Source organism: Calonectris borealis, chromosome 4 (assembly GCF_964195595.1).
Source record: "Calonectris borealis chromosome 4, bCalBor7.hap1.2, whole genome shotgun sequence".
Classification (NCBI taxonomy): Eukaryota; Metazoa; Chordata; class Aves; order Procellariiformes; family Procellariidae; genus Calonectris; species Calonectris borealis.
In genome coordinates, this window is record NC_134315.1 from 27,757,892 (window position 1) to 27,771,843 (window position 13,952).

Below are 13,952 nucleotides of genomic sequence, written 5' to 3' on the forward strand. Positions count from 1 at the left end.
TTAACCAGAGACTAACTTTTATTGTGCATTTTTATGCAACAGAACAAATGGAACTGGAGGTATGTAGTAATAAAACCAATATCCAAATTAGAATTAACACCTGAAATAGTAACCTGTAGGTAACAAATGTCTTTATAATTAAAAAATATTGACTGTTTAAAAAACTCTCTAAGATTTTATATTCTTTAAAAGAAACGTGTGTTGCCACATAGAAAACAATTCGCACATCCTATAGAAATAGTCACAAAACCCTTACTAGTCTATATTACACTATGCACTTTTCTTTTGTACAATATCTGGTAAAGGTCTATCCCTAACCTGTACTTACTCTACACAGTACAATCATCATTAGAAAGTATTCATAGAATTAACTACACCATAACAATAAAAATATCAGGATTAATGGTTTTTTAATCACAGTTTCTCCACAAATATTTGTCATAGAAAATATAGCGAAGGCATGTTGGCACAGATGGGCGTGCGGTACTGCTACACAAAGTTTGAGAGAAGGCAGATACATAAATGACAGTAAGATTAAAGAGTATGGAAGGATAAGACAAGAATCTCTATCCTCCTGGGACCTTCTGGAGTGACATGATAGATAGCGGTTTCCTTCTGTCGCAAGCCTGCTGTCTACAGCCAGAGCTGGGAGGGGACGTGCTGACTTACAAAGCACACTGCTTAAATACGGATATCTCGCTCTGCAAGGGCTTGTGTGCTATCTATTATTTCAGGTCCCGTACTATTATACCTGACATCTTGCGGATATTTAGACACTTCAATGTGTATGAATTTATAATGCCTCATGAACAATTAATCGGAATAAGTTGTTGTGAAAGGTTTGGTTTTTAAAATGAAATCGGTGGGTCAAGAGTCAAGTGGCCATGATGGCAATTAAAAACAAAGACAGACAACTGAGAAAAGTTGTTGTACTCTGTTATTTTAAAACCAAACATGAACAAAAAAAGATGAGCTGGTGTCTGCTAACGCCTGTCTGTGACTACAATTCACGTCACTGGCCAGTGCACACAAGCAAATGAGGCCAAAATTTTGTTCGTAAAGAAAGGTCCAAACCTGCAAAGCCACTTCTAGTGCCAAAGTGGCTTTCAGGGTGAAACTATACATTTGGTTATTTTGCACAATATGAGAGCAGAGGATTGTGAGTGGTTCCAGGATGCTGGCTACACTTTTTACACTAAAAATAAAGCTAGGCTTACCAGTTATTTTAGCAAATCTTTAGGTTATTAAGTGAGAGAGGTCTGTCCAGTCCAGTACTTCTGTTCTGTGACTGTTAAAAATGAAGCGTTCGTGTTTTTAACCTCATATGATTAAACATTTGAAAGGAAACCATCACGATGTTTACAAAAATACAGCATGATACATATCGCCGTGGACAAATTTACAGTATAATGTTGACTTACACATTCCGACATGTTTTACCAAGTAGTTCTGGCAAGTGTCACCACATTAAACACAGACCAGCAAGACTTACACCATCTGAGCAATGTAACATCTTCTATTATAGTTCTTTTAAAAAAAGTGTAAGTTCAACACTGAAAAGCTACTATAGGGTATCTGTACTGTGACATTTCTATACACCGAGTTTCTCCTCCAGAGGCCACTATGCACCGTTGACCGCTCAAAGAAAGCCACCTCCTGCCTGTAGTGAGGGATGCTGTCCCAAACCCCCTGGCCTGGCGAGGTCCAGTGTGACTAAACTGCTCATTCACTTTTAGAAAATAAATGAGTTATTCTGTGGCAAGTGAGTGCCTTTCAACTCCCTTTTAAAAATCACCAAAAATAAAATGAATCGAGAGGTATTGGACATTTAAGGGCCTAAAGCATATCCTGGTTGAGCGAGGTCCCGTCTACGGTGGTGCACGGTGGAGCCTGTGTCCCGAGACGCCCCGCGGGCCGGCCGTGAGAGACCGGTCACAACCGCGGGCAAAGAGGAGGCAGATGGCGGGAAGAAACTATCATGTGGGCAAGCTGACCTTTGAGAGACGCCTCAGTCCTCCATCCGCGGTCATGCCGGAGCTGGAGGAGCGCTCCACCCCAGAGGGCCCTTCCTGATCTTTGAGGAAGGGGCTGGGTGCCTCCTGCCCTGCCCGGCACACGGGGAGAAGTTCGGGAAGGAGAGGAGAAGGGGAAAAGGAGCAATTAGTAGCTTCTCTCGTGGCTTGCACAAGGCGGTTAGGAAAGCTGGGGAGTATGAGATATGCGTTCAGGAGAGTCAACGCTGATGAGGTAGCACTAAGGATGGTCAAAAGCGAAGTGAACTTTCTTTCCAAAAACCAGTTCCCTGTACCTGCCAGTGGGGAAATGTTGCCTCAAAGAGCTGGTTCAGGCTGTGAAGGATGCCAGCACCGGCCTGAGCGACCAGACAAGGATAAGGAGATGGAAACACCCTGACACAGAAAGGAAAGGGTATCGTTTCTTTGGCATTGCGTATTTCTGGAGTGCATCAATTTCGAGGGACAACGGACTCCTAAGCCTTTAAAATTAAAGGTTTTCAGTGGACTCATTTTTTTTTTAAAGTTGGTAACTGCTGCCAATGTTGTGCGCCGTTGTGAATGCTGCTCTAGCACAGGTCTTTCCTTACAGCTCTTAGTTAGTCTGGACCCCGTGTTTACTTACAACAGAAGGTTAAACTAGGCTCTTCTTACCCAACCCCTCCCTGAATGCAACACTGAGCATCTGACTGTTAAGACCAGCACATTGCCTCATCTATTTCAAGGAATGGGTATAAAACACAAATGAAAGCAAAAACAAGAATAGGCAATTTAAAGCCTCTAAAGCTACATAATATGGCTGCAGAATAGGAAGAGACAAAGCAAAACCTGTCTTCTGAAATGGCAATTTGTTTTTAGCAATCTTGTTTTAATGAAAACTGTCATGATCAACTCTAATCCCCGAGAAATCTAGATAAATATAGTGTCTATCTGATATACAAAGCAATTTTTATCTATTAGAAGCGCCTGTTATTGTTCTGGGTCTTTGAGGGATTCTGCTGTTGACAAGCGCTGCTGTTTTACCTGGGAAGCTTAATTTCCTGGCAGAGTTGGCTAAAGGAAGTCCCTGCATTTTCCATCTTGTGCAGTATTTTAAGGTAGCATTTATAATGATGTTATTTTCTGTTAGGAAATGGGAGACCACTTCTTTTTTTGTTATAAGCGTGTAGACTTGTTCTTACATCTCCTACTCAGGGAAAGCAAATAGTTCCCAGCTGTTCTGGGTCCAGACCTGGGCTTGTTATCAATAGGCAGATGAGCTAGTAGCTGCTGTTTCTTTTGACATTTTTATAGTTTTAAATGACCTTTTCTCTAGAACTAGATGAAATGAACTGCAATTTCCCTTTGAGGGTGCTATGAAGGATTTGCAAATAATAGGCACTGAGAAGTCCCATAGAGCAGGTCTTGAAATGAATTTCTTTCTGTTAACTGGGACACGGTAGGGTGGAGAAGCTGAAATGTATGCAGTATGTGTTCAAACATGCTTTGGACTCTTAAATGACAGCAGGCTAAGTATGTTTAACAAATAGTCTCTCCTAAATTAAGTGGTTGCTACTGTTGTATGAGGTTCTTCTCACTGCCATCAATCGCCAGATCCGTCTTGCATACCTCTATTGAAGACTTCGTCCTGTGACCCTGGATGGTCAGTCCCTTCGTAATATGAGTTCCCGTTGTGAAGAAAAGTCCCCACCGCACGCCCTTGACGAGCATGTCCTACTGCGTCGCTGAATACCTTGTTTATTTGCTCTTCGGATGGCATCCACCAGTCCGGGTTGGAAGTACAATGCATCCTAATGAACTCTGCAGGAAAACATGCAAGGATAAAAAACAACTTGCCTTTGCAGCATCTGTTATTGCCCAGGCATCAAAAGCTCATGGGAAATAAGAAAGGGGGCATTACTGCTCTACTTAAGCAGAAGTAAAGCCTTATGGGGGATGCCATGATAATGCTATTTTATTTCTGTACAAGTGTGTTTCTCCACATGCAGTGTATGTTGTTATACCTGAGCTAATTATGTGATGCATGGGACCTGGAGATAAAATCCCTTCTTGTGGAAATAAAAAGAATTAATTTGAAGTGACGGTTGTGATTCAGCGTGTGCAATACATGTGAAAATTAACATGAACCGGGATGTATTTAATTTGAAACCTTAAGGTGATTACTCTTGTGGATCTTTATGATCTCCCTCTGCTGGCTGCTTCAACATCTGCAGGCTGCAGTAGCCCACAGCCTGCTTGAAAATGTCACTATCATTATTTCAGTTTGGTGCTCCTTTCTGTTTGGAGTACCTTTCACTTTAAGTCCTGCTCTTTCCATCTTCCTGAATCTGATACCTATTTTTCAGAGACTAAATTGGCCTTAGAAATAGCTAAATGAGATGAGAAGGCTAATTCGGGGAGCCTTGCAATCGTTTTCAATGCAGGAGAAAATGAATTGTACTGCATGTAATTTGGCTATTTAAGTAGCTGCTGCTTCCACATACAGCTATTTACATGTGATGATTACATTTTTTATAATTTCTTTTTCAGATTCTTTGACATGCAATATGTTAAACTTGCAGAAGGTGCCTTACCAATTCTGGAGTTGTAACTGCTAGACATAGCTCAAATAGGTGTATTTGGACTTTGAAACGTGCAAATACGCCTTTAAATGTGAGGGCACCTTATTAGATATATTGGATACACTGTTCCTCATGTAGAAACTGAGCTTCTTATTTATTCTGTAACATTAGTTATTCCCTCATGCGGTATTGTATGTCCCAGGATATTTTTAAATTCTATTTTCTACTGTTGACAAGCCAACAGCACAATAAGTAGCGTAAGGTAACTTCATTACTGTCACCACATCTCAAGACCAGGGAATGCTATGCTTCTACATGAGTTCCCGTGCCTGCAAGGTATCTCATCTCTTGGACAATTAGGACGTGATTTTTGCATAGCTCCTCCAGCAGTGTGTCTGCAAAAGTGATAGCTATCTCGGTTTTAAATTCATTTCCTGGATATCCACACAGGCAACAGTAATTCCTACCTAGTTATGTTCTCGTGGGGCTCCACAGACTGGTGTTTTTCTCCGAGAAATGGTTACCACGTAAAGGACTAATGCTACAATTTAAGCATGCCAGGCTGTTTTAAAGCTGGTTCCAGACATCAGTCAGTTGTAGGAATGTATTAAAAATGTTTATAGATGTTTAAACTACTCTGAGTGCAGAGAAAGAAGCAGTTTGTACTCCTGCTATGGTGGGAAGGCATAATTGGACGTGCTGAGAATTAGTCAGACGCTTGTTACCTTGGCTTGCAAATGGGCAGGAGCCAGTGGCCAACTCTTGGCACCAGAGAAAGTTATCATGTTCCCACCCACACATGAAAGCCCAAAGGGAGAGCTCTCTACTCTGCTTTCTTAATTGGTCCTTAGATACTGAATGTTTTGCCTTCCTCTTCATGCTTCTGAAAATCAAGGAAATTGGCCTTTCTCTTTCTCCCAAGGAGCACTCCACACATTCTGTATGTCCAGGACCCCAGCAAGGAGAGTGGCCATAAGCAAAAGTCCACCTACAGGTGGATTTACTGTTAAGTCTTGGTGGGAGGCAAGGGAAAGAAAAGGGTATTAACACTCTGCTTATGCATAAATTATTAGGTGAAATTTAAAGTCATTTAGTAAATGGTTAATGCACTTGTATTCAGCCTTCAGTTTCCAGAAGAACTTCTGGGACCCTGAATCTCGCTCCAGACCTCCGTGCAGCGTGGTGTGCAATGGACTTGCCCTTCTATTAAGCTCTGATAGAGTATAAGGTCTGGTAGAGTATCATATAACAGGTTAACAGGTTCCTTTGTAGTATAAAAAGGGCCTCTTTGCCTAACTTGGCTGTATGTAAAACCCGACTTCATTACCTGGTTACATCAATGTACCCCAGCTACAAGTCTTATCTACTTGGCCTTGTTGGATTCTTCTACCCTAGATGTGAAGAGGCTCCATCTGACCTATATAACCACTTTGGACTCCAGTTGGATTACTAAAGATATTTTTATCACTGACTGACCAAAATATAGCTTTTTACACTGCATTGATTAGTAAAACATTCTTGAAGTCGGTTCAACCAAAATTTCCTGTATGTGCTCACAAAATACTATAAAGTTAACTATGAGTTAATTAAAGAAATGATAAGCATATGCATTCATAAAAATGCAGATGCAATGATACTACAAACATGTTTGTAATTAGGCTTTAAAAAGTCCTGCTTTGTATGTTTTATTATAAAGCCCAGTACCAGGCCTTCTGAACAATTTTGGGAAGCCAAAGCATGAACTGTCACAACAGATAATTCTTCTCAATCTGGACCCTTTCTCTGTATTGTCCTACATCCTCACCTTCCGACATTGTGAAATGCTTGCAAAACTCCTCCTCCTTTTCAGGCTAAACATGGGGGAAAGTTGTTCCCTAACTTTTTCAGTCAATGTTGCATCAGTACTCCAAAAAAGAAGTTAAATCCTTGACAATGCATTTGTGTGCACTTTGTATGTAATTAACCTGTGGATGTTCTTGACCCTACAAAATGTTCAAACCTATTCTGAAACTCAGTTAGCTTTTAACTCCAATGATGCACTGTGGCCTTGAGCGCCATATGCTTACTACACATTAGGCTATAAATATTCCTTTGGTTAATTTTGCTGTGTATCAGTGTTAAAGAATGCCCTGTTAGTTTATTACAAAAGAGTGTAATCAGGATTGTCTGATTTTCCTTTGCTGTTTCAAGTATATCAGTGTCATGTGCCCTTGTATTTGTCTCCTCTCTTAAACAAGCAGCCCTGTTTTTTGCCATTAAAAAAAACCCCAACACATACATAATACATACATACATATATATGTATGTATAAAAAAAAAAAGCGGAGGGTTTCTGGCTGCTTGTCACCTGCCTGTGAAATCCCTTCTAGTTCTGCAACTGTCAGCCAAATGCTTCTACTGAGCCAGAGCCAATGTGGTGAAATGAGATCACATATGGTGGACACTGAGCGAAAAGATGCAGTACCTCTGAGACATGTTACTTTTACTGGATCCAGAGGACGTCTTTCAGGACCTGTCTCTCCTGACTGCACTGACCTTTTCCTTTTTCCAAGGCCGCATGAGTACTTAAGCTCATCGGTTGTGAAAACAAATCTGATGAGATAGCGAAGGAGCCGTCGTCCATCTTTCTTGGAAGAATTTACAGCCTCATCCCACTGTTTACTAGTGATGTAGACAGGGTAGTTGTTCAGCAACTGCTTGCTCCCCTGAAAAAGTGAAATATTTCCATTGCTTATTTTACAAGGCAAATAAGTAAAGATGTCAGCTGCAAAAAAAAATACGCTTTTTAACTAGCTGCGATACTGACAGCGAAACACATCCTGAAGTGAACACGTAATTGCTCTGACTGAGAATGAGAACTTTTAAAATTACATTTCCATTTCCTAGAACTCGAATTTGGTGAGGTACAAAGAATACGTTTTGAGGGATGGCTATTGATAATTTCCACTTTAACAAGCAGGTTAGAAAAAGTTAAGAACCAGTGACTGGGTATACTATTTAAGTATAACCTTTCTTCTTAATCTTAAAATGCATGAAAAGGGTCTTTGAAGAGCGTGATCAAATGGATCACTTCATCGTGGCTGACAGTTTACTTCAGAGGTGACTCTCTTGGTCTGTTTTTATAATAAATTTATTACTTCTGTAGAACACACCTGAAACTTGACAGCAGTTATGTTACTGTGAAAAATATAAAGAAAATAAATAAAGGAACTATGAAAACTAAAAGCTTCATTATTATTAATGAATGCCATATTAACTCAAATTATAGCTTTACAGAAATGCTACCATGTCAGCTGGAAAGAAATTTTGCTTTTAACCTTCACAATTTGTGTGCTTCAATATTCCAACATTAAATGAATGCTTTGGGACTAATTATGGGGATTCCTGTAATCCACACACATTTATAAGCCCTCTTCAGTCAATTGTACCTAAATTGTATTTAATTCTTGTTGCCCATAAAATGCTGTATTTCAGGATTACCCAGTTAACGTAAGATGGTACTGTTAATATACTTGAAATAATTGAAGTACACAAAAAACCAAACCACACCCTCCTAGAGACTCATTCACTTTTACAGCTACACCTCTTTATTAGAACACATAAATCTGGAGGCCCAATTAGTAAAAGCTTTGTGTGGCCCCCAACTTAGATAGGAACTCACAGTGAACTAGAGAAACAAGGGTCTGATGCTCAGCAGAGGCAATCACCCGCATGCTGCACTGGTGGGCAACTGCTGCAGAGTTCTCCTTCTCGCTTCCAGATCTTTGATACCTCAAAACTATTTTAAGGACTACCCTTGCCTCCTTTCATATATTTATTATAGCATCTTGGGAAACAGCTTGGGAGCATCCTTGAAGTTTTTCTTCAGGTATTTGCTTTTAATTTTTTTGCAAGTTTGATAAATATGTGGAGGGTTGAATTTAGTGAAGACCCGTGAACAGGGGGTCCTTAGAGAACCTGTTCGTATGATTTAGGGTACCACCACCTCCCATGGCAGGGTTAGCACCACTGGGAGCTGAGCCTGTGTGACTGCTACTTGTTCGCATCAGTGCGAACCTAACTGGCTTGGTGCAAACTGCTGGCAAAGGCAGCTACAAGCAAATCCAAAACTCTGCAAAGGAAGACAAAATAGAAAGGAGACAGGCTTTGTCGGTCTGATGGGCCCCTATCCTTTCTGCCAAATATCTCAACCCTTTAGCTTGTAAATCCAAGCTTGTAACCTCTAAGAGAAAGACCCTTTACCTATAGTCCAACTCTGTCTATAATTTGCATTTCACTTGTCTGCTCCCACTACTGCAAAAGGGCCAGGGTCAATTCCTCCCCCTCCACGCATGACGCTGCTTTAATTTTTGCCAGGTACACATGCCCCTGGGAAGCCAACAGTACGGCTGAGGAGCTCTGCTGTGGAAAGAACATTTCCTCCATCCAGCCCAGCTCCTCATCCTCTGCCAACGTGGCAAGGGGGCCAGGGAAGGAGGAAGAGCAGGGGGGCAGCATGGAAAGCTCTTTGGGAGTATGATGCTCTTATGCCGAAGCAAACTGTGACCCCTCCAACTCATGGGAGCTGACACTAGTATCTCCTTGGCTTGTTCCATCACAAAGGTAATACACAGGACCATCTGATCCCCACATTGGTACTAAATTTCTTCAGCAGCTAGCTCAGCATCCCTTTTATATAAAGCCAATCATGCTCCTACCTTAGATTCCTGAAACTACTTTTTTCCCTATTTAAAAAAAACTGTAGTGAGGCAAGAACCTTTCTTACAGATATAGTGGCGCAAAGCACAAGCTGCAGCTAACTCTGTAGGCACCGCCTTGCTTTTGTGCCCCGGCAGGCAGGAGCAATGCAATGCAAGTCCGTAATGGCACAGTGTAAAGCTCCAGGCTCGCTCATGTGTGTTAGGGATGGATGCTCATGTGTGGCTTTGCTAAGTAGCAAGCTGTGCTAAAAGCTTACCTTTGTGTTTAAATGCATTGCACTGATGGAAATAGGGTGCAGAAAGGCCCAACAGCTAAATTCATGAGAGCTCACATTACTATTAACTGAGGAGAAGGCAATAAATTTTGCATAATTTCCTCAGTCCCAATTTTATTATACTTCTCTCTTATTCCCCCTGAAATTTAGAATATTTTTTCCTCCTTCTCCAATGGCATGATATAGTGTTATGCTACTCTGTTAAACAATTACTGGGTTCCTGCTACAGACACACACACTTTTCATTACTTCCTCTGAAGGTAAAGCACTTCGGGGCAAAAGATTCTCAGTAAATATATGATGCAGTTTGGTGTGTCCAGCAGTCATTAAACTAAAACAAACAGAAAACCTTCCAGAAATGAAATAAGGAGATCCTGAAGGAAGAACCAAAGTACAAATGCGTTCATGCTTGTATTTGTACACGATTAAGCTTATGAATAAAAGATTAGCATCTATGTGTCTAATTGAATAAAAAATTCTGTCACATGCAAGCTATTCCATGTGGGACGTTACAGAACAGCCTCATTTTTTACAGTGCTTGAAAATTTTAGTTAAGCAACTAAACAAAAAAAACAACTAACAAAAAAAGGAAAATGAATCCTTGGAATATATTTGAGTGATAACAACTAACGATATATATAAATATAAATATATATATATATATATCAGTTTGCACAGGATAAAACTGAATGGAGGAGCAAAGTGATGTGAACCTCCTGAACTGCTGCAAAGCATCTTCAGTGAAACTATGGTAAGTTGGACTACGTGAGGCTTGCACTACATGTAATTTATGTGCAAAGGGAGGTCAGACTAGACCTAAGTCTTCCCTCTTCTGATTTTGTTTGCGTGAATAATGGGTAGTGACATGTACACACTACATATACAAAAACATGCATAGCAAGAGCCTCAAATACAGACAGTCTAAACTAGAAAAGTCTCAACAGATCCACTTCATTTGAGGCATTTTTACAGGGCTGGATAGAAACACACTGGAGCAAAATTAACGTGAGTTACACTAGAGCTGATAATCTATACATCTACCTTCTAGAGAAGGGCAGGACTTAAATTTCCTGCTTTTTCACTGCAGCCCTTTTAAACAGATCATAATTACAAAAATCCCCAAACTCCGTATCAAGCATAAAATTGTCAACACTCAACATTTTGTTTGGGATGCTTTCTGAAAAGCAAGAGCACTCCAAAGACTTGCAGAAGTCTGTATTTGGGTCTGTCTGCAAAATGAAGGAAACGTGTATTTTAGTGTTAACCATCTCAGGGCTGCATTAGAGCTATACTAACTGTATACACATAGGTGCCCGTGTCCATACAGACGACATGTTGGTAACCCCCCATGCACGGGCTGCAGCCACCGTCAGTCACCCCGCTGCAGTTTTCACCAGGCTAGCTCTAGCCTAAATTCTACCCACAAAAGTGATGTTTCTGAGAAAAGGTGAGAGAAAAATTACCCAAAGCAAGGCAAGTGCAGCTGGTGCCGATGGAGGGAGTTACGCGCTGCTCAGTAAAAGTCATCCTAGATTATACTAGTGATGAGGCTCCTCCATTTAGGGGATTACTGTACCTAAGAATGACAGTTTAATAATAGATTTTACATATTTTTACTACTAAATATATTCTTCCAGTGTGTACTGATTTATTTGCCTACACGTTTTCAATGAATTGTCAAACATAAAGAGATGCAGCTTGTCTTCACTGTATACTACCTCAGTCGGATGGTCTGTTGGCTGTGGTACCATAAGCTGGTTGTGATGCTGAAGTACAGTCTTCAAATAATCTAAAACAGTCTGGCAGGGCACTGCATGAAACAAATCGCAATTACTGTATATTAGCTATCTAGCACAAAATAGAACAACAATATTAAATCAAGCAGTGTTCTTCAGGATCTGTTTTGTACGTCTGTGAGATTTATTTCAAATAGGAAATACTTCTCATTTTGATTTGTGCTGTCATTTCATTCAATAAATATACGATGGATGTTGTATTTCCTATGCTGAGATCTCTGACATTGCTTTTATTTTCTGCCCACTAGTTTTCGAAGCTTTTTTTTTCTAGTTTGAAATTATAATTATTACAAATACTAATTAGGTCAGCAGTAATAATAATAATAAAAAAAAAAAATCTGTGAATACTGTAAAAAGCCCAAACCATACAAAGGATAGAACATTTCTTGGACCTAAATCATGCACTGATTAACATGTAAATATGCTCAAATGTTTTTGAAACTACAGTGTCTGATTAACTATATTGAACAGATTTAATGATTCATATACTTTAATTTCTTTTCCCTCCCTCCCCCCAAATTTGTTATAAAACTAGGTGTTAGGCAAATGGCTTTATTTCTCTTTCCCTCATCCTCCCCCCTTTCCATTCCCATCCCTCTCATCCATTTCAGTAGCGGTACCAACATCCGATTCCCTTCTGCTGAGGTGATAGGTTAATTAGGGATGATTCAATTACGGGTCTCTCTTAAGCAGATGCTGCCACATCCCTGATTAATTCTGGAGTATTTTTGAGATACAGTGATTTTCTCCCGAGCCTGAAACACCATAGGAGAATTAAACAGATATTAACCCAACATTATGACTGACTTGTGCAAGACTAAATAAGCATCATTTTTAAGGTACCTTATCATTCTCACATTTCGTATGGGTTGTTTTTGTAAAATATTTAGAGATAATCTGAGCTTTAGCTAAAAACCCAGAAAAAATATTTCAGTGTTCCTTCTTCTTTTTTCTTGATTATTTCTTGGCATTCAGCCTTTACACCTGGAAAAATGCAGTGTTTTGGGCTTTGTCTTAAGCTGGCAACCTGAAAGCAAGCACTGAAATCACAGACAATGTCTCAAGGTAGGATTTAAAGGTATTTTGCACCCTTTCCCGGGCATTCACACTGTTCAGTAACTATGCCCCTGTCTAGGCAGACGGTGCAAACCACCTTCACGCTGTCCAAAACAGACCCTTTACCAAGGGCTAAGCAGTGTTACATCCAGTAGTCTGCATACAGAAGTCACGGCAAGTGCCTGGCATGGATATAAATAAATTCCTATGTCGTTTCACCACATGCTGACTTCTCTGTAAAGATGAGCCATCCGTGTATTTACTGTTTCATTTGATACATCACATTTTGCCACAGGAGGTTAGGAGGTTATGCGTTAGGCAAAAGTTAGCATTTCGAGTGACTTGTACCTGTTTCATTTCTCCAGTGACTTCACTGCTCATTGCTAGACCAGGGCAGTGCCTCGGGAGCGTAGCTGCTACACAGTGACATTGCTGAAGTATGTGAGCAGGAGAGCCTGGATGCTTTTTCTTTGTAGGAAAAAAACCCCACTTTTAGGTGTCACCAGATGGTTTTAGAAAATGTTTCAATTCTGAAAAAGTCAGGAAAGGCAGTCAAGCTTACTAGTCCCACCAACATGCTCTGTGGCCTTGCTGTAATGAGAGCTGTGTATTTAGCATGGAGCAGCAATCAAAAAATTCAATACAAGTTCTTACGTGGAATAAAGGAGAAAAATGCACTAACCACAGGTAACGTTTTAGTACACTAGTAAGAAGGTGTGGCAAAAAAAGGATTTGGCTTCCCCCCCCCATTTTTATATACAGGAAAGCATATGTCGGAACAAGAAAAGATTTTCTTTTTTTTCCATGTGGATGGGCTGAAGGATGAGATTTATTTGGAGACCCTTTTCTTGCACTCTGTGTGTGTTTGCTGTCTGGCAAAACGAAGATTAAACTAGGAACACCAATGCACAAGTTACTCTCTGATTAATTAGGTGTCCAAGAAAGAGGCACAAGGATCACAAAGGCTCGCTGCCCCGGGGAAGCGTCAGAAACCCCGGGACAAGGTCAGCAAAAACTTCCACTCAGGTGGAAGTTACCACAGGTTACCAGCATCTCCCGTGAGATCCTGGATCTCCTGCGAGGTGGCAGGAAGGATGGAAGGGGCTATGACGGGCGATTGTGCTATGATGGGTGATTGTACTCCTGCCTGAAAGAAAATATGCCCGATACTTGGACTTGGAGGAGAGCTGAGTGATATCTGCGAAATCAGAGCTACTTGCGAAGTATCCCTTTCCTGCCCTGTCTAAATGTGAAACTTCTTGTTTAGCAAGCTCACTGAGGACACAGTTGCCGAAGCATCAGTGGTACCCAGGAGCTTTAGACTTTTTCGGTCCCCGTGAAGCTGGGCTCAAAACAGTCTGTGAAGTCTGCACTTGCTTTTCTGGTTATCTCTATCAGCAAAAGTCCCTGTTGGTGACCTGATGGCTCTCAGCCATACTTGGTACTATTACCTGTGATTATGTGAAACAACATGGGGCCCTAAAGGGAACAGAATATAATGCGTCAAAAAACCCTCTAATTTTTAGGCGCTGATCTCACAGCAGGATGGTATT

At 40.7% G+C, this 13,952-nt stretch overlaps 1 protein-coding gene across 1 annotated transcript in view; it reads right to left on the reverse strand.

Moving 5' to 3' along the window:
* BEND4 (BEN domain containing 4) overlaps positions 1–13,952 on the reverse strand; it is a 33,164-nt gene continuing 19,212 nt past the window's right edge. The window contains exons 3-5 of the mRNA XM_075148985.1: positions 11,266–11,357; positions 7,037–7,277; positions 1–3,812 (exon numbers count right to left, since the gene is read on the reverse strand). Coding sequence (XP_075005086.1) covers positions 3,595–3,812; positions 7,037–7,277; positions 11,266–11,357 — 551 coding nt within the window. The 3' untranslated portion in view covers positions 1–3,594. The remainder of the gene's footprint in view (positions 3,813–7,036; positions 7,278–11,265; positions 11,358–13,952) is intronic.